Genomic DNA, 27,779 nt, shown 5'->3' with positions numbered 1-27,779 from the left:
TGAGCTTTAGTCCATAGCCATCGGCTCAATACTTGGCGTGAACCAAGGCCGAAGCCATACGTATCGGAATCGCATTCACAGCAAAAAATATAAGCTACAGAAAGTATTTAAAGAGTAAAGACCGCAAAAATGAAGTTGGTTCTAGACGATCTTTGCAAACATGAGGTGCACGAGGCACACAACAACACATTCAGGTCACAACGAACACGCCCGTTCACGAGGGTATGAAGCATCCTAGGTGGAAAAAGTACACTTCTTTGACTTTGCCTAACAGAGGTTCCTATGGATCCTGTAGCGACGGTACAGGGCTATATCTGCTCGCGGATTCCTCTGCCTCCCTCTCTCCATCGCAGTTAGCGAGGAAATTTTCCGCTAAAATTTTACACGACAAAGTATACATGCCCCAAATAAAGTTAGAATATGGGTTTAATGATAGGGTTTAATGTCCAATTTCTAAATTAGTAGATATTTCACTCTTGATGTTCGCTTCATTATTTACTATTTATTGATAAAACTGATTACAAATTTGAAATCATCAAATCACATTCTTTTCTTTTCAATTTATAAGATACATATATATGTGATACATAAAATAATAGATTTTATCGATTAATACCGAAGCTACTACATTACACAAGATACTTAATCATCTAAATTTATATGAACATCAATAATTTTAGGCCTAACATGCCGCAACATTCGAAAATATATTGTTATATGTCTACCCAACATTTTTAATAGATATTTCTCTTTTGTTTACTGCATTAAAACGTTAAAGCACATATAAGAGTGCTTTAAATTTCGAGAAACATTCCCATCTATTGCCATATTTAATAAAAATGAACAAGATTTTCAAACTAACTATAACTAACTTTTAATGAAAAAAGTATTATTTCAAAGTATTTGCAATATATTCATAACAATTTATTGTGAAAAGAAACATTTCTTATATGTTTATCTATTAATAGCCAGCTATCAGAACAGAGAGTAAGGTAGAGTTGAATGGATTTCCTTCAACAATCGTTTAAAACTGTACGCAGGGTTTGGTTTCGCGTTTCAATTCACTTTGTCTAGTTGAAGTGTCTTATTGGAGTCCAGCTTGTCTCAATAACGGCTTAGCATTTGCAGCATCGCCTGTATTTGTCTTAGGATCGGTGACATCATGCCAAAAAGCTGGGTGGGGTTGCTGACGGTTCGTCTTGGGGGGTCGAACGCAAACACGACATCGACTAACCCGAGATCTTAAATCTTGTCCTTTGTCTTTTGCTAATACTTCAGGAGTCTGTGACTTAAACATATCTTCTTCTTTTACAGTTGCCATCCAAAAACTGTATTTATTAGCAAAGTAATGGCACGTCCCACGACCGTGACATTCAATGAATGGATTGGGGCGGAATACCTCAAGACAGGAGCCTGCTGATGACAAACTCTGACCACTGCCACTTCCCCCAGCACCGGTATGCTGTAGTAGAGTACATATATTTAAGTAATACACGATAAATTCTGGCGAGTACGATTGTACTATATGGACTAGGAACTGCGTGAGTCATGCCCGAGTTAAATCTTGTACAAAATTGCTACCTTAAAATTGTGATTTGGTAAACAAAAATGAATAAGTAAAGATTATTCATCACTATTTCGTATTGTGTCGCGCATTGAGAAACTAAGGCCCCGTTTCCACGTAGCCGGATACTGGTACCGAAGTGTAACCGGCAAATTTTTTTGGTTGGGAGTTTTCTTTCCAACATATCTAACTGTAACCAAGTATATTGTCCATGTGCGTAATTAGTTACAGCTAGATACGTCAATACAAAACTCCTTAAACAACTAAAATGTTGGTTAGATACACTTGCATTCATGGACGTGGTGGAAGATGAGCGTTTTTAGTCACTTGACGCTCATAATTTATCGACTTTTGCGAAGCTTTAGACTAAAAAACAAAGGTAGGACAATGTCTCTCTTATCCTTGGTGTTTACTAATATAATGATATCTTGTTATTTTCTCACCATAATAAAACTGTATCCATACCACACTCCCTGCCATCCTGCAGGGCATGATGGTAATGTCTGATCCTGACTATGCACAGCTATGACGGGTCCAGGTGTTTCACACACAGAACAACGACTGATATGTGGATCGACAGCATCGTTATCGACAGGCATCATGGGTATGCTATCTGACGCTGACAACCAGTAACTGTAGTCATTTCTGGACGCGAGGTTGCAACGTTTGTGTATATTACAGAATAAATAAGGCATCGTAGAGAACTGACGTAGACATGAACCAGCTTGACCCAGATCTTGACCATGAGATTTATCATTACCTTAAACATTAGACGCAAAAAACTGAGATTTACACTATCATTTGTTTGTATATTCACATTCTGATGTCGTTGTTACATTTATAACATACCCGACTTTTAAATGAATTTTTACACTTGGTTTAATAGGCTGGAAATTTCTAAAGGTGGCAAATTTATTATAACCGTACCTTGAACATACAACAAACTGAAACCATCCCACATTTTCTTATAACCAGCTGGACAGGGTGGCGCAGCCCGACCTTGGCTATGTCTAGTAACATAAAATCCAGAAGCGCTAGCTGAGAAACCAGGTTCACCAGGTATGCCTTCCACGCCACGTTCACCTTCTTGACCTTTTTGACCTTTATCACCTCGTTCACCTGATGGACCACGACGTCCTTGAGATCCAGGTACGCCCGGAGATCCTGGTATCCCACTTTCTCCCTTTTGACCAGCTGCACCATCAGAGCCTGCAATTATAATCAAACAAGCCAAAATAAGCCAAAATCTATCTAAATAAAAAAGGTATCTATCTTATAGATCAAACCTCTTTATTTTACCTTTTCTACCAGCATCTCCATTTGCACCATTGTTTCCTTTAATTCCACGTTCACCTGACTTTCCCTTTGGGCCCGGAGGACCTACAATGTCTATCGATTCACCCCTTTCACCATCACTACCTCGATCGCCTGGTTCTCCAACTTCACCATCCGTACCCCTATATCCTTTAGGACCTATTAGAAAGATTTGTATAAAACTAGAGGAAACTTTACGAAACGAGCTCGTTGGTTGGACGCTTTACAGCTTCTTAATACTGCATACGACGTGAGTGGTAAATGTTGGTGTTACGAATTTTAGATTGAAATGCCTTATAAGTGATTGTCTAGCATTTAGGATTAATTCCTGAAACGTTTTATCTAATTAAGCTTACATCGTTATTTATAATAATTTATACCACAATTTTATGTACAAATGTTTATCAAAGTATATCATAAAGATTATTATTAAAATATAAATCAATGTACCTTCAACACCATCATCTCCTTGTAGTCCGTTCTCTCCTTGCGTTCCGAACTCTCCAGGATCCCCTGTTTCACCCTGCGGTCCATCGTCACCTCTTGGACCAACACTTCCAGGGGGACCTGGGGGTCCTGGGTTACCATCACTACCAGGTTCACCATCGGGTGCCGCTTCACCATCGTCACCTTTCTTACCTACCACAAAATTCTGTGGTCCTTCTTTGCCAATGATACCTAATAGTTGTAGGAGACGATATTTTAGCTGGTTTTTCGTTTAGTCGCGTATTTACGATGAAGACCACTGAAAGCTATTTAATATGATAAACTGCTGTATACTTTGGGGATGTTGCCAAAACGTTTACTCGTGGGCCGCCCTTACTTCTCAAGACACGGGGTTCGTTTGTAATATTTTCGGACTCTAACCCTAAGCACTTCGTTCGCCAATGACCTCAGACAATTCGATCGGGAGAAGACAAGTGTGAGTGAGGCATAACAAATATCAAGTTGAAGCTGTTGATGATGGAAATTTGAAGGCAAAGGTAAAGAAAATAGATTTAAAAGGCGTTTGAAATATCCTCTGTAAAAACGTTTTACCTGGAGGACCAGGATTTCCAGGTAATCCAGGTGGTCCGCGCGCTCCTTTCTTTCCAGGATCACCGGGCTCTCCTAGATCACCTTGATCTCCTCCACTCGGCAGACCGCCACCTGGTTCTCCTGGTAAGCCAGGCGCACCAGCTTCGCCAAGCGGTCCTTGTGGTCCGACAATTCCTTCATCACCAGCTTCCCCATCTGACCCTGGTATTCCTGTATCGCCAGGCGGGCCTTGGTCGCCTTGTTCACCTGAATTTAAAAGATAATATTCCTGCTTTATAGAGAACTTGTTGGAAGGAAGGTGGAATGGATTCTTGTGTTTAACGAAATCTAAATATGAAAACTATGTTCGAAAAGTAAAGTCCATTGAAAAAAAGAACAAAAGAAATGACGCAAATATTTTTTAATAACAAATAATTACTGATTGATAATAATAATTGATAATAAATTACATTTAATAGCATTTTAGAAAAAAAGCGTGTTAATAATGTTGACCAAAAATGAATATAAATTGCATGTACCCTTGTCTCCTTCGTCCCCTGATTGACCAGAAGTATCCACACCAGGATCTCCTATCGACCCTTTATCACCTGGTATTCCTGGCTCTCCTCGTTCACCCTTATCGCCTTTTGGAGAAGGACTTGTCGCTACAGAGGGATCTCCTGTGGGCCCGGGTACACCAGGTGATCCTGATAACACGAAGATATGAAAAATATTCGTAAAAGCAGTTCACATTAGCAGGAACTCTTTTATTTGTTAACAAGGTAGTGAGGTTAATACGCAGTACTGTCAGAAAAAGTACGTGTTTGTATACTGGTGGAAAGTACATCAACCATTTATTTTGTAATCACTAATCATGGATCAATTATGATCTATATTATGATCTATTCACACCGTATAATGGTTCAACAATAATTTACCTTTGGTTCCTTTAACTCCAGCGTCCCCAGTTGGGCCTCGGAATCCTTTCAAACCAATTTCTCCAGGAATTCCCTTAACTCCAGGTTCTCCTTTCATGCCTGTTTCCCCAATGTCACCAGGTACCCCAGGTTCACCAAATCCTTCTTCACCACGTTCGCCGTTAGGCCCTGCGTAGAAAATTAGCAGAATTCTTAAACTGATATTATTATTTTCCTAAATACAATAAAAACTAAATCAAAAGAAGCTATTAAAAGTAGTCATATAACATTGAATTATTAAACGAATAATAGTATTCAGATAATTCTATTTATATAACATGGATAGGATTGAACAATTTTTTGTAGCAACCAAATTAAATATTAGTCAGTTTTTTTGTTGCGAGGATTGTTCTCACATATAGAGTACATAATATAAGGATCGATACTGCCTAAATAAGAGTTGTAACGGTATTAAACAATCATGTAAATGTTATTGTTTTAACAGTATGTGTTTTCATATCTTCTTTATATTATTCAAACGCCATAGCAAACCATTTCGCCAATCCACACATTAATATCTGAGAACCGATGTACAACTCTAATGTAATGTTTTCATTATTTATTGATGTCGACGTAGGTTCTAATCAAGATTGTATAAAAACATCAGTACGAATCACATTCGACAGAATTGCCTGCATGTTGTTAACGACGTGTTCTTTGGTTTATGATTGCACACCAGTCCAACACAGTTGCTTGTGCTTTGCAAATTGCATTCATAAGTGTTTATATACCTATAGGTCCAACTGTTCCCATTTCTCCAGTTTCACCAGGAGGTCCGACAGGTCCTTTATCTCCCTGGGGTCCAGGATTTCCGTCAGGACCAGCATTGCCCTCAGGTCCAACCATACCTAAATTCAAAGATTGTAAGAAGTTTTAATAACATGAAAATTATTAGTTCAAAGTTATTAAGCGCAGCTTTTCTTTTTCCTCTTTTTAAGGGGATGGCATAGATTCCAGTGAATGTCAAGTCGAAAAAGGGACGCAATCATCAACTAAATAAAACATAGTAAAAATGGCATGCACGTTTCAATAACCATTAGTACAAAAAACATATTTTGGGAGATATTTAAAGAGAGTTCAGTTGATTCAGCTCTCATTTACGGTTGACCTCTTCCTATCATGAAGCCGTTAACTTCTTTATGAGAGTAACGAGAGCTTTTGCGGTCCGTTTAAGAGATAATTATACACGAGTGGAAAAAATTCAACCAGGAAAATTTCAAATCGACTTTCGTACAACTCTCGTTCTCATTTGACTAAGAATACGGCCAAACACTCGCCACACTTATTATCGGACGTTTGACAAGGGCTTTGCGAACGTGTTTGAAATATGAAACAATAAAAAATAATTGAGGAACCTTCACTCCCTTGTGGCCCAGTCGGTCCTATAAGTCCATCTTCACCACGATCCCCCTTCTCCCCTGGAGGTCCCACTGGTCCTGGATCACCTGTCATGCCAGGCTCGCCAGGTTCACCCTTTGGACCAGCATCACCCGGGGGACCTGGAGGTGAATCACCAGGATCACCCTTCATGCCTTTTGGTCCTTCTTCATCAGCTAAAAGTATATTGATTTTGTCAATAAAGAATACGATAGTGGTCACGAAAGTGTCGATTTCACTTTGGTGAGTTTAAAATCTAAGCTGTGTTTTGTGGGCAATACTGAGCCTGTCTGCGTCACGCATGTGTACAATTTTACTTCGAGGTGTTCAATATTAATTATTAGTGTAAAACCATTTTCTTTAAAGCAAGTTAAGCAACGGTTCTGCTTGCGTAATTCTAAGATCTTTGCGTGTGTACTGAAATATTTGGCTACCGATTATTTGTGGTATTTAAGCTAGACTGTACAAAAGTAAATTAACGACGTACGTTTAGGTCCAGGGTCTCCTGGAGGGCCCTGATCACCAGTCGGTCCTTTTATCCCATCTTCTCCATCTATACCATCTTCTCCACGAACTCCTGGAATTCCGCTGTCACCAGGATCTCCGGGAGCCCCATCTTCTCCAGGTACACCATCTGCACCAGGATTACCATCGGGTCCGGGTGGCCCTCTGTCGCCATTAATACCTAGGAAAACATTAGTAGTTTAACTGAATCAGCTTTCTAAAGCATGTAGTATTAAAGGTTCCATTCATTCACGAAATGTTTGAGTATTCTTGATTCATACAGCTAGTCAAGTATTTTCAATTCTTATTCCCGGCTAAACAATGTTGTTCTGCACCCATCAGAAACCCACCGACATTGCAACTTTTTGGCAACCATGTTCCTTGGCTACAGCGAAATTACTGTCAGTCATGTCTAGACTGTTTTATACCTTTTTTATATTTTAATCGATCAACCAGAGTAGCATTATACACTTAATCATGTAGTAGTAGGAATTTCCATTGTTAAAAATTTATTAAAACCTGTCGAGAAAACTTGGCCCGAGCCAATAGCATTGATCATCGGAAACACAATTTCACGTGCAATTGGTTTCACTTATGCCTGGTTCACACTAGTCGAAACTCGTAATAGGGAATTGATTGTCAGCAATTATTGGTGTAGTTGGCAGTTGGCAATTGGGAGAGAACGAAGTTAATGACAGTTTCAGTACAAACAGTGTTAACCAGGCTTTAACATCTCCTTAAGCCCCTTGGGGAATTTTGATTTGTTTTCTACAAAGCAGTAGTTACACCAAACCTAGTCTTATATGTGGTTGTGGTTGGCGAAAATTACAAATCCATGTTTACCTGTACATAATCCGCTTGAGAACATGGTTTCAACCAATGGTATCAAATCATCAAACCTCTTGGGGTTGAAGCGGTCACGTGAATCAGGGGAAAGAATCTCCATTTGCTTTGCATCAATGTCACCAACACCCACTGTTACTATGCGAATTCCTTTGTTCTTTAAAGGAGCTGATGCCTGACCCAGGGGAGTGAAGGTACCGGATGTTGTTTGATTACCGTCCGTCAGAATTATAATTATCTAGGAATGACGAAAAATTTAAAATATATACTCCTTAACACCTTGCATATATCATGAAGCCTAAACTATCAACTTTCTAATAGTGGATTTATCTGCTATAGACCAACTGCACTCACGTCAAAATCCCTAAGAACTGTCTTTCAATCCATTACGTCATTTTCAAAGTTAATCTGTTCGCCAGCTAGATTAGCGCTAACCCTATAACCCTGTCCATGGGTTAAATTTTAATCCGTTGTTTTGATTTATGCTTGTGGTTCTGCATCGCTGTTTGTTTCAAAACTTTTGCAAAAATGACTTTTATCAGTCCAGAAAATATTTATAGAAATAGATGTTCAACAAGAGATTAAAAAAATTTATGTAAAGATTTGCTTTAAAAAACTAGGTTAGCGAAACCGGCCCCTGATGCCCACTGTTACGTCTTTAAAAGGATTTATAGATCTTAAATTCGCTCCCTAAGAACTCAAGATAATAACAAGCAACTTATATCTAAAGTATACATACGGAAGTGACATTTTTCCTCCATCCGTTGGCATGATTAAAAACTTCGTCATTTGCTTTTTTCAAAGCTCGATCAATGTACGTTTGACCTCCATCATGCTTCGCTCGGTCCACAAACCACATTAAAATTTCAGGATCAAATTCCTCCGTGAGGAAAAACTGTACTTTTGCTTCATTTGAAAATGTCATCAAAGACGCATGAGTTTTTTCTTTGGAAATGTCAAACCCATCAATAAATTTCTTCACGAATTCTTGAATGGTTCCAAAGTGATCAGCCACACTACCGGATGAATCAACGATAAAACTGACATCCAGTACACCCCCACACGCTAGTAAATAAGACAATTTATGTTATTTATGTTATTTCGAAGAATAATCTCTAAAGATTATATTATACCAGTAAAAGTTGTCCTAAAACTGCGAACATTAAACTCTCCGTGAAAGGTAAATCGATTATGATTTTTGGCGCTTCACTCGATGTAGGTAAATGCTAGAGGTTTAAAGGCAAGTTTAAAGGGTCTTAATTTCGAGTGGAATTATACACACTTCAACTGTTCCTGGCTTGAATTCTCCGTGAAAGGGTTGGTGGCCTATTCAAGTGCCTTGTTCAAGTTTGTGGCCTACATGCCTTAAGACGCAAGAACATTTTCTGTTGTGAGCTGTCTATGCCCTTATTCTTAAGCATTCGTACAAAGGCCAAGCATATAAACATCGCAGCCCGACAAACAACGTGTAAGGAGCGCTTAGGTGTAGTCAATCTTATCACAGGATATGGCTTTTAAAACTATCTACAACAACTCACTAACTAAAAAAATCCCTCCTAGAGCAGGCTTTAGCACAATTGTGCTGGATGTTTCTTAATCTACATATTAGCCATCGTTTCCATCCAAGCTATTCCTCGTCTCTCCCGGCCTCTCCTCATAAAGCCGACATAATTTCAATCAACTTTCATTCTCGTATGATGCTAGCCTATAGGAGATATTTATTGTTAGTAGCCTCAACGGACTTACCATTTCTTCCTCGTACACCTTTTTGTCCACGTGGACCAGCTTCACCAGCTGGAGCCTCTCCTGGATCTCCAGGATCACCTTGCGCCCCAAGATTACCAGTCCCTTCTTCATTCGAATCAGAACCTGGCTCACCAATGTCACCTTTAACACCTAAAATTCAAGGTTCAAAGTTTAAAAATATCAAAAAGTAAAGAGTTTAACATGTGTTTTTTCTTCGTCGTTTTTCGTATTATTTCTTACAATTTACTATTTCCGACGATTCAAATGGAACATTCACGTGTGTAACATTTGTGAAGGTCGATTTAGTCCTGCCACGCAAATTTTACGTTGTTGTAAACTCATTGTTTTCACGGTGAATGAACACCAAAACATTAGTACAGCAGGACTAGATTGTTAGCCTGGTTACGTCACTGGTAAACCGAAGGTTTTCTTTGCATACACTTTTTAAGTTGACTGAAGCGTGCTAAGCCATATACAAAATTGTATATACTGCCGAATATTACCTTTTTCACCGTCCCTTCCTCTTTCACCAGTGTCCCCCATGTCACCCTGAACATTCCGGCCAGGCAATCCACCCATTCCAGCTTCTCCAGCCATACCTTTATCACCCCGTTCTCCGTTTCCTTTTATCCCCCGTGCACCTTTTGCCCCCCGGTCTCCCGTATCACCTTTGTCTCCTTTCGCACCTGAAAATAGTCGATAATACTGGATAAAATATACGAAGGCAAATATAAGGCGAATACTGAGCAGAGGAGATTATGTTAGGTCAATATCAAAGCTGTTTAAGCCTTAAACTTTTCATGTTGGAAAAAAGGCTAAAAAGAGATTAAAGTAAAATATCCATGCACTATGAATATCTACAACGACCGCTTACCATCTTTTCCGTTTATTCCATCTTTTCCGGGGATCCCCTTTGGTCCTGGAATTCCCTTAGGTTTCGTTGCTGTTAGGAAAAAAAAGCATTTATCAGGTCACTAGTCGACCAGAAGTTACTTACATTTTAGATTAAAACATCGAAGTATTGTTCTGGCAGACAGTACTCTAATTGATAATTATTACCATTCTTACCGTTCTTTCCTGTCCCTTGCCCTGAAACAAAATGAAAATAAACAAATTAGAAGCATGCTATAGTTGTACGGTAGTGTGTTATTTAGGTTCACCATTTTAAGTAATAACACAAAAATGATACAGTAAACTCAAATAGATTTCCGTGTTGACCTTTGCGTCTCATTCAGGACACTTGCAGTTTTTGAAAAACTATAATAACTTCTGTCCAGCTGACCTAAAACTATTTAAAATAAATTATTATAATGTATTAAAAATATCAACCTGGGGCTGGAGGTCCTTTAGGACCCACAGGACCTTGTTCACCCGGCTCTCCAACTTCGCCTTTATCACCTCGTTCCGATACTCCCTTTTCACCCTTTTCCCCCTCTTCGCCTGGGGCTCCTTTCTCCCCATTAACTCCAGGAACACCACCATCACCCTGAAAACATGGTGTGCGCAAAGATTTTTATAGGATTTCATGAGATTGGTCAAATTCAACAATGCACTTACGGTATTCCCTGTATCACCTCGGGTTCCGGCATACCCTTGAACACCTCGCACACCCTTTTGTCCATTGAAGCCTTTAAAACCTTTTGAGCCTTCTTCTCCATCTTCACCAGTGTCACCAGGAAGTCCTTGAGGAACGGCGACATCTTTGGGTGCTGGTTCTCCTTTTTGTCCCTTGTCACCTCTCGAACCTGCATATCCTTGATATCCCTGTGAAATAAAATAGGGAATACTTTTTGATTAGAAACAGCAAACGTAGCAAACTTTTGACCACCTGGATTGTATTTCCATTTACTGTTTTTGACACAATGCGAAAGTGCGAAAAAGATCTTAATACATAAAGAATACTCAAGTTTTCCCGTTGGTACTCGTTACTGGCGATAGCTTTGATTCATTTTAATCACAAAGATACACAAAAAGATGGAAAACATCGTTACCTTTGTTCCAATATCTCCAATAGGTCCATCTTCACCGGGCTGACCAGGAACGCCTGCTTCACCAACATCTCCGGTTTTCCCTCGTTCTCCACGGTCTCCAGGTCTACCCTGGGGCCCCTCTTCACCAGGTGAACCTTTCGGACCAGGTGGACATTCGGGACAGTTACCTCCTTTGTAACCTTTGGGTCCAGGGGAACCTTGAGCACCATCTTCACCTGTATCACCTGAAACACCAGGCCGTCCTGGTGGTCCCCTTTCCCCTTTAGGACACTCATTAGTAGGGTCACTACAGTCAACGCCCTTTGGATCGCCAGGAGCACCTATTGGGCGGTAAAGATGGTTAGGGTATTTTCAAAAAATTGTTTTGGAGCCGACAATGCTGAATGAAAATCTTTGAAATGGAGAATTAAAATAAAATGAAAAAATCGCGATTTTAAAATGATATATCCAATGTTTTAGGATGGATGGTCTCATATGATAAATACCCTGGAATGCAAGTTATTATTGAAATTTGTATCATTTATTACATTTCTGGATAAGAGCGACACGAGATGCGAGTTCCTTAGTCATATTAACCCGATCCCCCATTTCCTATTTCCCGATTCCCCATTTCCCAACCCTCCATTTTCCAACTCCCTATTTCCAAATTCCCCAATTCCCTATTTCCCCATTTCCCCATTTCCCAATTCCCTATTTCCCCCATTCCCTATTTCCCAATTCCCATTTCCCTATTTCTCGATTCCCTACTTCCCGATTCCCTATTTCCTGATTCCCCAGTTCCCCAATTCCATATTTCCCGATTCCTCCTTATTTCCCAATTCCCTCTTTCTCCCGATTCCCTATTTCCCCATCCCCGATTTTCCGATTCCCTATTTCCCGATCCCACATTTACCGATTACCTATTTTCCAATTCCCGGAGAGGTAAACGACACTCTTGTACACATGATATGCATCATACATATACTTTCAATATTTAAAAATTAAATCATACCTATTGAACCAACAGCACCGGGGTCACCAACAGGTCCTTTGTAACCGGTGGCTCCTTTTTTTCCATCCATGCCATTACGTCCGGGAATATCTTCACCATTATCACCCATTGTTCCTTTTTTTCCTGGATCACCATCACGACCAGGCTTTCCTTTAGGACCGTCCATACCAATTAGACCTAGAGAACATTATTACTTTGAGTTAAACTGAGTTAACAGACAAAGTACGTCAACTTTTTTATTGTCACTCGCGCATTAAAAGGATGAATTTTATTCGATTACTGTCTGAAATTTATATTCGTTCTCTAGTGAATTAAAAAGTATTGCTGATAACTGTCGCAATTTTTCTAACGCAGTTATATTCTTATATAACATCGCAAAAGAAAATACAGGAGTCGCCATTTCGCGACTTTTACATGGGATTGGAAAGAAACCAATACCTTTTTTTGATAATTTGAAAAAAAAAGTTGTATTTACGCGCAGCGATGAAAAAAACGGTTTATACGGTTTAGGAAAACTTTCTACTCACGGAACTAAGTTGGTAGGAGAAAGACCAAAGACCTGTTATTATAAATACATTTTGTGCCTCGTAATTGACATTGCATATTTTTCATATTTACGTGCTAACCGGTCAATTTTTGAGAACAGTGTTGTGACATTCACCTGAATTTCCTGTTTCGCCTGGGGCTCCCTGTAAACCGCGATCTCCAGTTGCACCCTTGAATCCCGTCATTGGTTTGCCAGGTACCCCTGGATCTCCTTGAGGTCCCGGATCACCCTGTTCTCCAGGATAGCCTGGAGGCCCAACAGAGCCTTTTTCACCAACGGAGCCTTTTGTTCCAGGAAAGTTCTTAAATAGAATATACTTATGTCATACCTTTGATATCTATAAATTTGGGTTGGTAAACGGACGATATTCATCCCCTGTCGTCGAACGACATTTTTATCATTTGGTCTGTTGTAAAATATACCGTCATCCACTAGTGAATTGCGTTATCTTGCTTTTATAACTCTAAGAATGAGAATTTTGTTGAAATATTACGGCAACTCTTCAACTCTTACAATTGTTGATTCTGGTCCTTCATCCCCACGTCTTCCTACCGCTCCACTCTGTCCAGGAGGTCCCTGTGGAATACAAAGTTTTACAGTGAATAAAAGAAACTCATTCTGACAGAATATGCACAAAATGGTTCACTTTTTTTAGGACCTTATTGTATAATATGCTATTTGTGTTTGTTTACTTTATATGGTATGAAAAAAACCTAATAAAAATTGGAACGAAAAGAATTCGAAAGGCAAGTTACTGTACAGACAAAGTAAACTTAGAGTGCTAAAAGTGCTAATACTGAGTACTGAATACTGACTAATATTAGGTATTGAAATAACATGGCAACAGCAGATCATGTAATCATCAAGCACTAAAAAAACCCTTCAGCAATAGTTGTAAAGGTGACTAAACCAAAAGGAAAGTAGGGTAATAAAGAAAAATATTTACATATCTATAGCTTGAGAAAGAAAGAAATTAGGCATAAAAAGCGAGCGGCACTAAATTAAACGACTGGATATATGAAGTTATATCAATATAACGCACCCTGAATCCCTTTGGTCCAACATCACCATATTCACCGACCATGCCATTTCCACCCTTAAAATAATGCAAAACTTTAAAGAAGGCGGAAAATATAGATAAACAATAACATATCAAAATCACATTACTTTAATCATTACTTTTCACTTTCCTGCTAAATGTGCATAAAACTGACGACAGAACACTGGATGCTGTATTAAATTTATATTTTATAAAAACAGGACAAAAAACTTTCGCTCAAGATTCATAGATATATGATTCCGGACCGTGGTCAGATATATATATAATAGAATTCCGCCCGCTGCATCCTACAGCCAATCAGATTACAGGAAAGGCTTGGATTATACGCCCGATGATGATTTAACAAATTTGATATTTTTAAATTAACAAACCTGGTCACCCGGCTGACCAATGTTTCCTTTCCTGCCATCTCCTCCCTGTATCAGCAAAAGACATAAAGTTTATTGAATGGCAGTGTAATTGTGTGGGTCTGAGCCTAGTTTTCATATGTATCGTAAATGTCGTGATAAGGTCATTTTAGGTTTAAAATGTCAAAGAGTTTGGTTGACTTGTATACGATAAAGGTATAAGTCGAGAGCGTATAGGCTGTGCTAGGCTATACATACTACAACATAACATTGCCTTTAATAGATTTAATGAAACCTTTGCTTAAAAACTTAGTTGTGTTGTTGTGTTACGTAAATTCTAATTTGTTTTGCGTTGAGTACAGTGATGTTTTGAATAACAGGCAAGCAGAGACAATAGAAAATTGTATGCCAATTTGTCTTGCATTGCCTTTCTGTGCTGTGTTTCTGCGTAAATTTTCCGTTTACAGCATCCTTGTCGTGTTTCCTAGTGTGTGAAAGTAGTAAACATAGATTTACCGCATCTCCTATTGGACCCTGATCTCCGACTTCACCTTTGCCTCCCTGGAAACCTCGTACACCCTATGCAAAGATGAACAGAAAGTCAAGAAACTACCATGTGCAATGAAACATGTATGTAGTAATAAATCATGTATACTGTATTTAACACTATGTAAAACATATATATTCCATTATCTTGACCTTGCCTCCTGGGCCGAAATTTTTACGAGTCAGAGGCTTCAGTTTCCTTTTTCATTAGCGAAATTAGTTGTTTAGAAATCCAGTCCTCAACACAAAATTAATTTCTTTTAATGCAATTCGACATGGATGCCATGTTGATTGATTTAATTTAACAAAAAACATTCTTCAGTCTGCATGAGCTTATATCAGAAATGAGATATTAGTCTATTCACAATGATGAGTCATTTTTTTTTCTTCTCCGATTTCCATGACTGTTAAAAGCCACATTATATATACGCCCGCCGCGTAATTAAGAACTCAGGTTTGTTTGTTCTTTGTGAAAAATTACTTTCAAAATATATGATTAATTTTGTTATGAAATAAGAATAATCTTATTTACCTTATCACCTCGTTCTGAAGATCCTCTTGGACCTTTCTCGCCAGGCTCACCCTAAATTATAATGGGTTTCAACATAATCAGATTACTGCATGAGACTCAATTTTACATGATGCCATAGCTCTATAGAACAGCGGTCCGGTATAGGCAGATACATGCATAGCAAGCCTATCTATAATACATATATTCAGTTAAGGCCCTGTTACACGGTGCAATTTTTCCTGCAACTAGCAATGCAATTCTTCTTTTGAGATATGTAAATTTGGCAACTACCAATCTTCTTTCTTCATTACACTCTATGGCGTTTCTTACACTTACATTTTAAAGCCTCTTCACTAATTTACATCTCTTCAAAGTAGAATTGCATTGCAAGTTGCAAGAAAAATTGCACCGTGTAACATGGCCTTTAGTGCATGAAATCACCTTATCACCACGGATTGCAGTATGTTTTTCTGCTTCTTCCTAAAAACAAAAATACAATTTTTGAACAATCGAAAATCCATGCCCAGTACATGAGACTGTATTATGCATAACAACCTTCTTTGTTTAAGGTATAAATAATGACGTACTTGGCTAAGTATTTTAGGTTTTCCTGGAGGTCCTTTTGGACCTTCATCCCCCTGTGAATTAAAATTATGCACTTTAATATACAATTGTCTGGCAAAATGTAAAGCGAGAAAATTTATGGTCTTTGGTGCATGGTCTTTTTTTACTTTCTTTAGTTTTATACTGATTTTAAACTATTTTCTTTAAAACTTACTCGCTCTCCTTTCGGAAGCTCTTTATCTAACTACAAAACAAAATAATGACCGTGACATATTTTCCTTGAATAGATTCAAACCAGAAAAGAAGTATACATTTGCATATATAAAACTAAAACAGTGACTCCTTGAAACACAACGAGCACATGAGACACGGGTGGGTGCTTTTGTACATTTTATGAAACACGGTTTGCTGTACAATAAACGATCTATTCAATAAAAAACAGAAAATAGTTCATTATTTTTACCACTTGGGGTGAGTCGCCTGGGGAACCTTTATCACCTTGCTCGCCTTCAAGACCCTAGCAATAAGAATAATGATGAATATTAGCCTACATTAAATATTATCAAAAATCGATTATCTCAAAGGCGAATGGATTGTACAAATGGGTTTCGATAAATATTCAAAGTTACTTGCAACGTGATGCGTTCTTTTACGTGGTTTAAACTTGGTGAATTCGGAAATGCAGACACAATTACCTCAATGCCATGTTAGACCTTTATATACTGCATGCAATGTCTGCAGAACTCCAAGGGAAGTAAAATATCTCTTGTTAGACTTAGATTTTCCCAGCCCAGAATAAGTCGCATCGCTGCTACCGCTTTATTTTTTTCCAATATGCATGCTCAGTGCAAAAGCGTTTGTTATGTGTAGCTATATTTTACCTGTTTTCCAACGATACCCTTGTCACCCTACGAGATAAAGACAGGTTTTTTAATAACAATACTTCTAATACACTCACTAATGCTACACCTGGGTGTGTGTATAACGGCGTCTGATGTAATGCAACATGCAGCTGAAATGTAATATTCAGTATAACCTACCACTTCACCGTCTGGACCGGCCCTTCCTCTTGGTCCCTAGAAAAAAAGGGTCACTTTTGTGTTCATTTTTGACGACACTAATGACGCATGATTCTGCTTGCTAACAATCCCGCAGAAATGCAAAGAGCATTAATAAAAAAATTAAGACAGGTGGATTATAACTTTATAATATTAAATATAAATAAATTGCAATTAAGACATGAAATTTGTAATGACAAAATACCATTTCATGATTTAAAATATCATGCATTTTAAATTATACGACTGCCATTCTCTTTCTATCTCCGATTATCTGGATGTGTTCGGTGTTCTGTTTTGCACGTTCTTTTTAATTTTTTCTACGACAGGTCCTAGCTTTCCATAAAATGGCAATAATACTTAGTATTTCTTTACTGCATGCGTTGTTTAGGAAAATTAATCTGGTGCAGGTAAATACTTAAATGTTATAAGGATTTTATATATAGTTTAGACGTTAAGAGTATATTGTAGCAGCTGTGTTGTGAACGAACCTCCATTCCTCTGAAACCTCTATCACCTGGTTCTCCCTAAAATTTATACGTAACACATGTTGACGAAAACATTAATTGTTATTTTAACTGCTTTACTAAATATAAATTTTTCACACTGGAAGATCAAAATGAAGTCAAAGAGACAAAATGGATCCCATGACGTTGAGTCGACATAAAGGACGACAAAATGTTTTTTCTTCTTTATACAACTAGAGCACAATTAAACTTATTTTGGTTCTTTTCAGAATTTTGAAATTAATAATTATTATTATCAAGCACTCAGTTTCCCATTACTATCGTGACCTTTTGTTTCAGGCATCATTCAGAAGGCTCTTAATTTCAAAAAATCTAGGTCTAGTTAGCAAAAATGAAAACATTGCCTGGTTGTATTTCAAATTTATTAAATTGTTGTAAACACAAAACACCGGTTTTTATGCCGTTAACATTTACTCCGTGTAACAGAATTTTTCTTTATCAAATATAGCGATGGGGATTATCACGAAGAAAAGCTAAAACAAATGAACAAAATATACTTAACCCTTTCGCCTTTTTCTTCCGGTGTTGGACCAGATACGGGTTCACCCTAGAAGATAAAATTCGTTATTCTTCCTTCTTTAAGAAAAAAAACCAGTTGCTACGAGACTACGATACTCAAATAGTCACACTCGAGAGTCGAAGCTACAAATATGTTCAGGCTATGAATTATTACTTACCGGAAAACCTTTTGGACCCGGATCACCATCGGGCCCAGGTGGACCATCTAAACCATTTGCACCAATAAGTGAACCAGACTCACCCTAAATATGAATTGTTTGTTCAAACTTTCTTTATTGAACTTAAACTCAAATTGTAAGTTGGTTGATTACGCAATTTCACAAAATTAACACTTTAGCATGTGGAAAAGACCATAAACGTAAAGTGTAAGAACTCTGACCTTAACAGTTTTCTAATAGCTGTGATATAAACGATAAGTTCCTTTGTTCAAGATATGGTATATTGGTAAATTAAGTAAATAATAATGATCAAAATCATAATGACTTACTGGTTCACCTTTACAACCAGGGATCCCAGGGAATCCTTTTTGACCACGGTGACCATGTGAACCCTGAAATAACCAGTATATAATACATTTCAAAATCTCTTAAAAAACGCATCATCATTTGGAGCATATCAAGTTTTCTCCATAAATTAGCGCTATGCATGTCTAATAAAATTAGTCCTCAGATTTAAATACTAAACATTAAACATAAATGTATAGCATGAATTTCACAGAAACGGCCGACAACTTCAAACATGAGACAATAACTTACCGGTAAGCCATCGTATCCATCGAAACCGACCATGCCTTCTATTCCCTGCGTAAATGTAAGATGAAACATCAGAAACATTTTGACTAGTACAAAATTATCACAGTTGCTCCTTTCTTGTCCAATAGCACATTATAAATGAACCAGTCAATGAATAACTTTATTTCACGAGGGTAAAAACACATTGCAGCCAAAGAAGGAATCTGCATGTGGCCTTCGAAATATTTACATTGGGTTTACAGTATAATACAGCATGATATAATATTTTACATACAACCAACCACTGCATGACGTCTATGGCTGAGTACGTTTATTTATTGAACTCTGAGGATATCTTACCCGATCACCATCGGGTCCTCTTGGACCTGGATTTCCAGCGTCACCTTTCAAACCTTTATGCCCTTGTATGCCTGCCACGCCTTTGGGTCCCTGAGTTGAAAAAAAATTTAAAATTGTAATTTAGAATAAATGAGAATATAACGTTCACGAGCGACTGTTAACCAAAAGGAATCCGGATCAGATATGATTTTATAATTTGTCTTGGAAATTCGACTCATTGGATAAAACCAAATATATACTGTACGCAGACTGCTTATAAAGGTAGCGAACAGCACTCGGGTACCCAACAATCAATATTTTTAAAAATATTGCAAAGCTATTGTCGTTTTCTGACCTGTTCCCCAGCAATCCCTTGTTCACCTGTGCGACCGATACGCCCCTGTGAAAGGAGAATAAAATCAACTGCTTCAGTCGCGACAACAAGTGATGACAGTGAGATAGTCATAGTTAACAACAACAAAAATACTTGCCCGTGTTCCTTTTTGGCCTTTGAGGCAGTCACATTCCCCTTTTGGTTGACAATTGCCATATTCACATCCCGTACTCTAAAAAACACAATGTGACTTTTCTTATGGATGGCTTGATTTTTAATCAAAAACCTGTTTTGCCTCAGTTGTTACTTCAGGCAATCTGCCATGCATTTGATTTGCTCTTTGATTTCCTCTTTCTTAATCAGCTTTCAAATGAATTAACTGTATTGAACGACTCTCAAAGACACGTAATCTATTGTTGATAGGCACAATTCCAGTTGCCTTTGTGTTTAGCAAGCATGGAAGTTTGTCAAATACAACTGAAGTGCAACGTGCTGATCGACAGAAGAATTTGACCTTCAAAGGCAAACGCATGTAAATCCAAGTCTGTAACAGCCGAAGAGTTGATTCATTCGATGTTATTTAGGTGTTCTCTTGTGGACTATACCGGGTGTATAAAAAAGTACCGCCTTCAGTTAAAATCAAGCTTTTGTTAAAATTTGAATGTCTTATTATTATGCCAAACTCACGGATGCTTAAAATGTAAAGCGAGACGCTCAATTTGAATGCCTTTAAATTTACTGCCTCAAAATCATCTCAAGCTTTGTCGAGTCCCGACTTGGGTAACCGGTTCATGTAAACACCCCTTACAGTCATGATAGTTTTCAAACTTCCAATTTTTTCATCGAAAATTCTCAAAGAGAACATTTGAAAAAATGAAATTACTGATTATTTAACATTACCTTAGGCTTTGGCGCTTGTGTTGTTAAACCTGTATGTGGTGGTACAGTTGGGAGAGGCTCATTTGTCGGTGCTGGTGGTATTGTCGAAAAAAATCTGGGGTTCGGTGTAATAGCTGAACCTTCTTCTTGACCCTTTGTAAAAATGACAAAAGAAATTTTATCAAACCACAGAAAACCACTGGAGTCGTTTGCGGCAAGCTTGATTTGTCATCAGGCAACACTTGAATAAGGCAGAATACTTAAAACATAACTGCTGTTGTAAATCACGGCTGGTAAAGAAAGAAATTTTCAGCATAAAAACAGAGAATAGAAATAAGAGTAGAAATTCTTGTTAATGCCATTTGATATGACTGAAAAGGTAGAGAAACGTCTTTGAATGGAAATAATTTTGCCTGATGAACAAAAACTAATAATAACATATGCAAATTTGTATAATAATGCAAATTTGTTTTTGTACATTAACTTGTTATGGCAATTATTCCCCCTGGTTGGAAATGTACGCTCGTGCACCAAATTATTCAAAATTTGACATATTTATTTCCTATTGTGTTCTGAAAACAAAGTGGATTAGTTGGAAAATCCGAGGTTGCCCTTTTTTTATTTCCTGACTAAAGTAAGGCTCTGCCAAAGTCCGTTTATAATGTAAATGTCAAGGTTATGTAAATACGGCTTTATACACCTTGTTAAAGCGGGATAAGCTTTGCACCATCTATGCATTTTTATACGACCTTATATACTGGAGCAACGACGCTTAGATTGAATGAACGAGCCAATTCATCATCGCGTGTTGGGTCACTTGATCATGACGTATAAGGATTGCCACTGTGTGCGACATCGAGTGAATTTTTTTCGAGATAATGGAGGGCTTAAGTTTGAAGTTTAACGAACTTTGTTATGGTATGGCGAGAAACCGGAGAAGGGTAGTAACTATCACAAAAATTGGGGAAAGTGTGGGGGAGAGGGGGGGAGTTGCATATTTATGCATATATATCCGACGGATTTCTTTTTCTACTGAGGCACATGGTTTTAAGAGTACCCATAACGAACGCACTAGTTACGACCCTGAGGTTACCTGCCTGATTAAAAGGTTCAAGTTCTATAAGAGGAGAAGGAAAAGAACGAGAAAGGGAGCCTAATTCACAAAATCTATATATTTATATATTTATAAAACCATATATCATATCATTATATTACTTTATTGGGAAATGTCCAGCGATAAGGTTCCGGCTCGAAATATCGAAGATAAAAAAGAAGTTATCAAATAGTTTCATTCAATGAGTTATCTTATCGAAGCAATGAATGAATAATGTATTTTTAATGCTTTTTAAATAGTCTTTCATTTCCACTGCAAGAAAAGGTTAATGAACATTGACTCATTTGACTGAATAGTTCAGTTCATCTAAATCCTATATTTGTTGCTAAATTAATCTCCATGCAACTCTTGTTTTAGTAGCGGTTAAAACATGAAGGTTGTTTCAGAAGACGACTTTAGTTAATGTTGCTCATTTCCTTTTTTTTCTTCACAATTGCCAGACTGCCTGGGCATAAACTGATAGTAATCATGGCATCAAGGAAAGATAAACCTCAGGAATTTTACATATCTATGCATTTTATCGCGCAGGCGTAGATATAAGGAGGCACTTCCCTCAACGGTAACTTTTCCACCATATCAACTGACAGCTGAACACTTGATATTAATGAATGATCTTATAGTGAATTTACTAATATATTCCCACTATATTTCAAAGATATGTTATTATAACCAATACGTACATTGGATCAGTGTCTATATTAAACTAATTTTACATTATTAATATCATTTAATTATGGTTACATTAGGTTCTCCTTCAACGCTTAGCAAGTATAATGGACGATATCAGTTCTAGAACTGAAAATCAGCAACTTAAACTGGTACAGTAAGATTTATTTGACAATCGATCGATGGTCATAATTCTTCTGAAACCAGCGCCCCTCCCATGTCTGACATACCTTGATGTTATTTTGAAGCTTATAGATTAAATGACGTATTTTTTCTCGATTCACAGAGATCAAGAGCAGGTATTGACTGATAGACGCGTTTAAGATAAGGCAAAATGTGATAAATTGCTTACAAATGAAGCTGCAAACTATGTCTATGATGTCTACCAGGTCTTGGTCACGCTTTAATACACGTTACAAACTCTAAAATCCTGCAGGAACCAAAAAAGAGCTACCAAATGGTAGCAGCGCAAATTTTTAGGATGCCAAAATGCTTGCTTGCGGGATTATTAATACATGGCTTGTAAAGGCATTTCATGCAACAGCAACGTTTAGGAGTTGACAGACTTTTATCAATTTTTCGAATTTTTTTGATCTCAGTATTTTCCTTATTGGATGATTATATATTATCAATCACCCAGCGACGCTGATAATAATTATGCTGTTATCTACCTTATCACCTGCTTATGTTAATTAAAAAATAAAAAAATTAAAAAAAAATGCCACTTAAAATTTTCATAAGACCCGATGATTTATTTCATGCACGTCTTCAATTTATTTCTAAAACGTAGCTGGCGATGCAGACGCTTCCCATTTTAAAAGGCAAACGCAAAATCCTTGAAGATTGCTTAATCTCAGATCTTAATATGTCTGTCAGGAAAATGACTAAAAAAGTGGGGGCGGGGGCCACCAGCCCCCCTTTTACCCGCGGTCCCTGAATGAAAGATGCTGTGTGAACGAAAAGGGATACACTCATGGACATGGCGATTATATTGTGTTGATTACATATTTAGTCTAGATTATCTCGGTAATACGTTGTTTCGAAATTTGTATTTGTACAACCTGGGCATATGGCAACATATACGGCCTCAATTTTGACCTTGCTTCAAACTTCAGTTCCAAGTCTCATATCGGATGACGGAATGAGAGGTCCTTGCTTGTATCGGATTTACCATGTTGTTGTTTGCACGCCAAATTATCGCGATTTTCTCTTTGATTGCTACTATTGCAGAATCATATTTGTTAAAACAAAATTTATCACTTGGCAAAAATAAAATTCTGCTTGCAATATAATATCTTGTAAATAGTTGTAGTTTATTTACATGTTATTGATATACATGGATATCATGTTTGTCAGTCGCTCTGAAGATGTCAAGATTGTTATGGCTCTTTTAGGCACATTATGCCTGGCATTGATGTTTATTTTAAAAAAATTTAAAGTTTATTTTATTTTAGAGTATAAAACAGAGACATGCACGTCAGGTGTGCAGGTTACAATATCATAGGATCATAGGGACAATAGCGTAAAAAGGAAATCAGTCGGGCATAAGACGAATCTCACACGAATATATGAATGTACCCCCTCCCTCCCCCGAATTAAGCTTCCAGCTACGGCCCTGCACGTGTGTCATCGAAATCGCGACTCGCCTTTTAGAGGCCTTATTTTATGACCAAAATATTTCAGCAATTAAGATGCGACAATTTTCGCGCGAAAAAAATGTACACAGGCGTGGTGAAGGCAGATCAAGTCTCGCTAGAAAATCACTCCGTCAATAAGTAAAGTTCATTCTAATCATTGAGAGATAGGATGGTTAAAGTAGGAAAATTCAATATAATCACTTATGTACAACGATCCGAGCGTATTGCGATGATATAATTTTTCGCGAAATACTTCCAAAAATTTTAGAATTTTGTCTCTTACAGTAATTAGATCTGCCAATGCACTCCCTTATAATTCATTTTCCTCATCCTGCAATTGTATTTGCTCTAAATTTAATCATTGTGTTATCGCTTTTTTCGTGGCATTGAACAATTAAAATTATGGAATCATAAAAAATATCATTGAGAGATGAAAGGTGATGATGAAAGGTGTACGTAAAAAAGGAGAACAGATTACTTTTTTCAGCGTACCAATTTGATGTCTCTTCCTACGCCTATGTTCCCCCATATTTCTGCATATGTTGCAAATTTGATTTGTAACAGCCATGTAACTCAACTGACTCAGGACACTTACATCATGGCGTGTAAGAGATCTTACAATTTTACTTACATAGAGCTAAGATATGACTTATGACACTATACATACAACAAAACTAGTTTTGTTTAAATATTTTTATGACACAAGAGATCTGATCTATTCCGCCTGATATGGCAATCTGAAATATAATATTAAAGACGAGCTAGAGTGGAGCATTTTTTGCACACGTAGTCACGTACCACAACACGTCCTTATACGAATTTGTGACACAAAAAAATGTGACTATAAAGATTACTGATGATCCTTCTTTTGGGTCTCATACAGAGCCGCGCCCTATTGCACCATCCAGATATGTTTATCTGTTTACACAAAAACACGGCTACCACATTCCCGTCATATTTTTGTATCTCTTCTAAATTTTACATCTCGAAACTGTGGCGTTATCGTGGATTCAAAGTTTTCAAACTTGACTCCAGATTCTCAAAGAAGTTGGAAATATTTTCACGATCGGAACAAAAAACTATACAGCGTCTGGTGCCAATACTGAATGGACATAAAGCATTTTGTCACTAGTTTTAAATGATATTTTATGCACTAATTACATGCATGCACTAAAAAACTACTTCACAAATTTTATATAATTTGTACTATTCAATTGATATATCTTTATCATTCTGTAATAATATTTTTATTGTCAATAATATAGGTTCTCGTTGGAAAACATTACAATCAATCTCTGATAGATCAATGCGTTTCAATAATACTTAATTAAGTATTGAGTATTAAAAATTTAAAACAGAAGAACCAAGTTCACATACATTCATGTCAGTTGTAGTAATTATTTACTCAATTAACTCCGCTTAAGCTAATTATAAGGGTATGTCTGCATGTATCGTGTTTCAGGGCAAGCGTCTTGTTCCATTAACCCCCAAGTCTGTATAGAAAGAAAAGGGACAAAAACACGATGCATGCTTGTGGTGACGTGCTAATCTAAACAATAAGTTGGCAACAATTAAAAAAGAAAAGTATTTTTTGTACGCTCATATTCAAAATGGAATCATTTTGTAGATTTTTTAGTAGTTTTTACCAGTAGTTTTTTGTCCATACATATTTAATACTGAACCACCTTGGCATCTAAAACGGAAGTTTAAGGAATAGAAATACGATGCTCCAATCCGACGGACTCAACTCTGTGTACATTTGACATGAACCGACCGAAGCTTCAACTGCGTTTATCTTTCAGTTTAAAATGACCCTGCCTGCTTCAAAAATAAGCACGCACAACAAATTACTTTCTAATAGCAAGCCTTTCAAAGAAGGCTATGCTAGAAACATGACGTTTGTTAGTACAATAGGATTTTGAAAAGTCGAGCAAATCAGATTGCTGACCATGGAACGAAACACAATTGATTACTAAATAATAAGACAAATGCAGGGTGGTAACCAAGCATTTTTCATATAGCTCCCGATTAGAATATAAATAAGATATTTTGGTTTCAGAAAGAAAGAAAGAAAGAAAGAAAGCGAAATTGATTCATATAATATAGCAACAGATTAGCAAAGTAAAACATATCTATTTATCTATTATTATCAAATGTGGTATAACAACTGCCTAAAATAGACAATAAACACTTCTCGATGTTTCGACCTGAGGGCCTTCGTCAGGAGAGTTAGTATGAAAATTTTCATACTAACTCTCCTGACGAAGGCCCTCAGGTCGAAACATCAAGAAGTGTTTTTGTCTACTTTAGGCAGTCGTTATACCACATTTGATGCTTTTTGAGGACGCTGCCACGCTGCTCCCTGGTTATCTATTATCATATGCACATTCTTTATCGAGAAAGTACGACATTGAATACATGTTGAGTAGTGCAAAAATGTGGCAATCTCCCAAGGTTCACTCTTACATCATATGTATGTATAGACGTATAATTTGTTTTGTTGAAAAACAACTTAGAAATCCATACACTGAAGAATTCAAATTCTAGAGCCAGATTTCCTTCACTTAAAAGCTTGGTACGACCTATATAAGGTCATTATGCTTCCCAGATTAAGGATTTAAAAATATGTAGTTTCGCCCTGAGAATAATTCACCTCCCCCCCTGCTAAAAGAAATTGTTATCTCGCAGCATATTTCAAAGCCACAAGCCTTTGCTGTTTGCGACTATCATTAATGTATTGAGCAGACAAAGTTTAAATTAATTTCGGTGTTTGGGTGGCGTTAGAACAACCAAATAATATTGGCATAGAATTAGCCTACAATTCAATTTTTTCTTTCAAATGCATTAAAATGTGCAGCAGTAGAATTACGCACCATTGATTACACATTCAGCTGCCTTTCAAACCTTTGGTACGTCGTGATTTGATACAGAACACTAGCGCAAAATTCTCGTAATATAGTTTCATCATTCGCATGTGCGCGACAATCAATAGAAAATCATTCGCGCAATTTACGCTTTTAAAATCAGTATTATTGACACTTGCTATTTGACGCAAAATGTGTTGTATAATTACTAACATTATTGTAATAGCAATGTTTAGCCTAGTTGTTCTTGAACTCGTACGCTTATTTTCACGTAATAAACCCAATAAAATGAAGTACCTTCGCTGTCATTGCGCAGACAAAGAAAACGAGAAAGAATGCTCGCACCCCTGTCATCCTAAAGAAAGCATAAAGAACATCATTATTATACTATATAGAATACAGTTCAAATAGCGCGAATCGCTAAGCACACTAGTTATATCGTTAGCGTAATATACCAACCTTATTTCCTTCACTCTGCAGAGTGTTCAAGATTTCAAACTTCAGAAACTCTGGATGGCTCAAGGTGATGTAAATAGCAATCCTGAAGCTCGATTTTGTTACCGTCAGTAAAGCAGTCTCTGTTGACGGTGCCAAGCTTGTCTGTCAAGTAACCTAATATTGCATATACCGCGTTGTAAGATGATTGATGGCTACTCTGACATACTGCAGGGTCAAGACATCAAGACGTCGTTGACACCTAAAAAAATTTCTGACGTTCCTCAATAGGGGTGGATAACTCAATATCCGGCTGCTGGGTGTATACCATACATAGACCAGTAGGTATAAATCCGCATCATTTTCTGGGTTTAACGCTCGTCTAACATAAATCCTGCCAGGTTTTAATGGAGTTTTGGCAGCTTAGGCAATCGAGACAGTATACGCCTTATTCAGGAATTACATTTGCTTCCCGTAATTTAATTGAGAAATATCATTGTAATTCCATCTGCGTTATTTTTATTCCACGCATACATTCATTGCCAATTGACAATGTCGGGAAGCCTAAATAAATCTCTGAGCATATTGCCTATTGAGTCAATCAAACATAACCTTAGAGAAGATGCAATTGAGAAGTGTTTTATTGTGTTTACACAACAAATCTGGTGTTCCTACGGCCCATACGGCTGGCATAGTCCGGATAATTTAATTCCTCCTTTTCCATATTTCTTTCAATAAGCGGGGAATGCAGCCATGGATCCACCTACCTGATTTTCA

General features: G+C 37.4%; 1 protein-coding gene across 1 annotated transcript; it reads right to left on the bottom strand.

The window, feature by feature from the left end:
- Positions 1–493: 493 nt before the first annotated feature.
- LOC114528129 (collagen alpha-5(IV) chain-like) lies at positions 494–27,158 on the bottom strand. The gene is made up of 44 exons (XM_028549726.1): positions 27,027–27,158; positions 26,865–26,922; positions 20,308–20,439; positions 19,565–19,639; positions 19,429–19,473; positions 19,095–19,184; positions 18,759–18,803; positions 18,491–18,553; positions 18,162–18,245; positions 17,987–18,031; positions 17,449–17,484; positions 16,940–16,975; positions 16,781–16,807; positions 16,363–16,416; positions 16,114–16,143; positions 15,923–15,973; positions 15,777–15,815; positions 15,357–15,407; positions 14,795–14,857; positions 14,303–14,347; positions 13,914–13,967; positions 13,385–13,447; positions 12,986–13,172; positions 12,325–12,501; positions 11,334–11,653; positions 10,900–11,106; positions 10,672–10,828; positions 10,411–10,431; positions 10,217–10,285; positions 9,846–10,028; positions 9,343–9,492; positions 8,336–8,661; positions 7,597–7,834; positions 6,737–6,934; positions 6,228–6,425; positions 5,604–5,720; positions 4,834–5,001; positions 4,435–4,602; positions 3,917–4,162; positions 3,329–3,556; positions 2,864–3,037; positions 2,492–2,773; positions 2,008–2,324; positions 494–1,462 (listed from the first exon to the last, which is right to left on the bottom strand). Exons 2-44 carry the CDS (start codon positions 26,919–26,921, stop codon positions 1,085–1,087), a joined length of 5,694 nt encoding a protein of 1,897 aa, XP_028405527.1. The 5' UTR covers position 26,922; positions 27,027–27,158; the 3' UTR covers positions 494–1,084.
- Positions 27,159–27,779: the final 621 nt, after the last annotated feature.

Source organism: Dendronephthya gigantea, unplaced genomic scaffold (assembly GCF_004324835.1).
Source record: "Dendronephthya gigantea isolate DGI-Jeju-01 unplaced genomic scaffold, DenGig_1.0 000048F, whole genome shotgun sequence".
Taxonomy (NCBI): Eukaryota; Metazoa; Cnidaria; class Anthozoa; order Malacalcyonacea; family Nephtheidae; genus Dendronephthya; species Dendronephthya gigantea.
The sequence above is the reverse complement of the archived record's forward strand: the minus strand, read 5'-3'. Positions and strand labels throughout refer to the sequence as shown.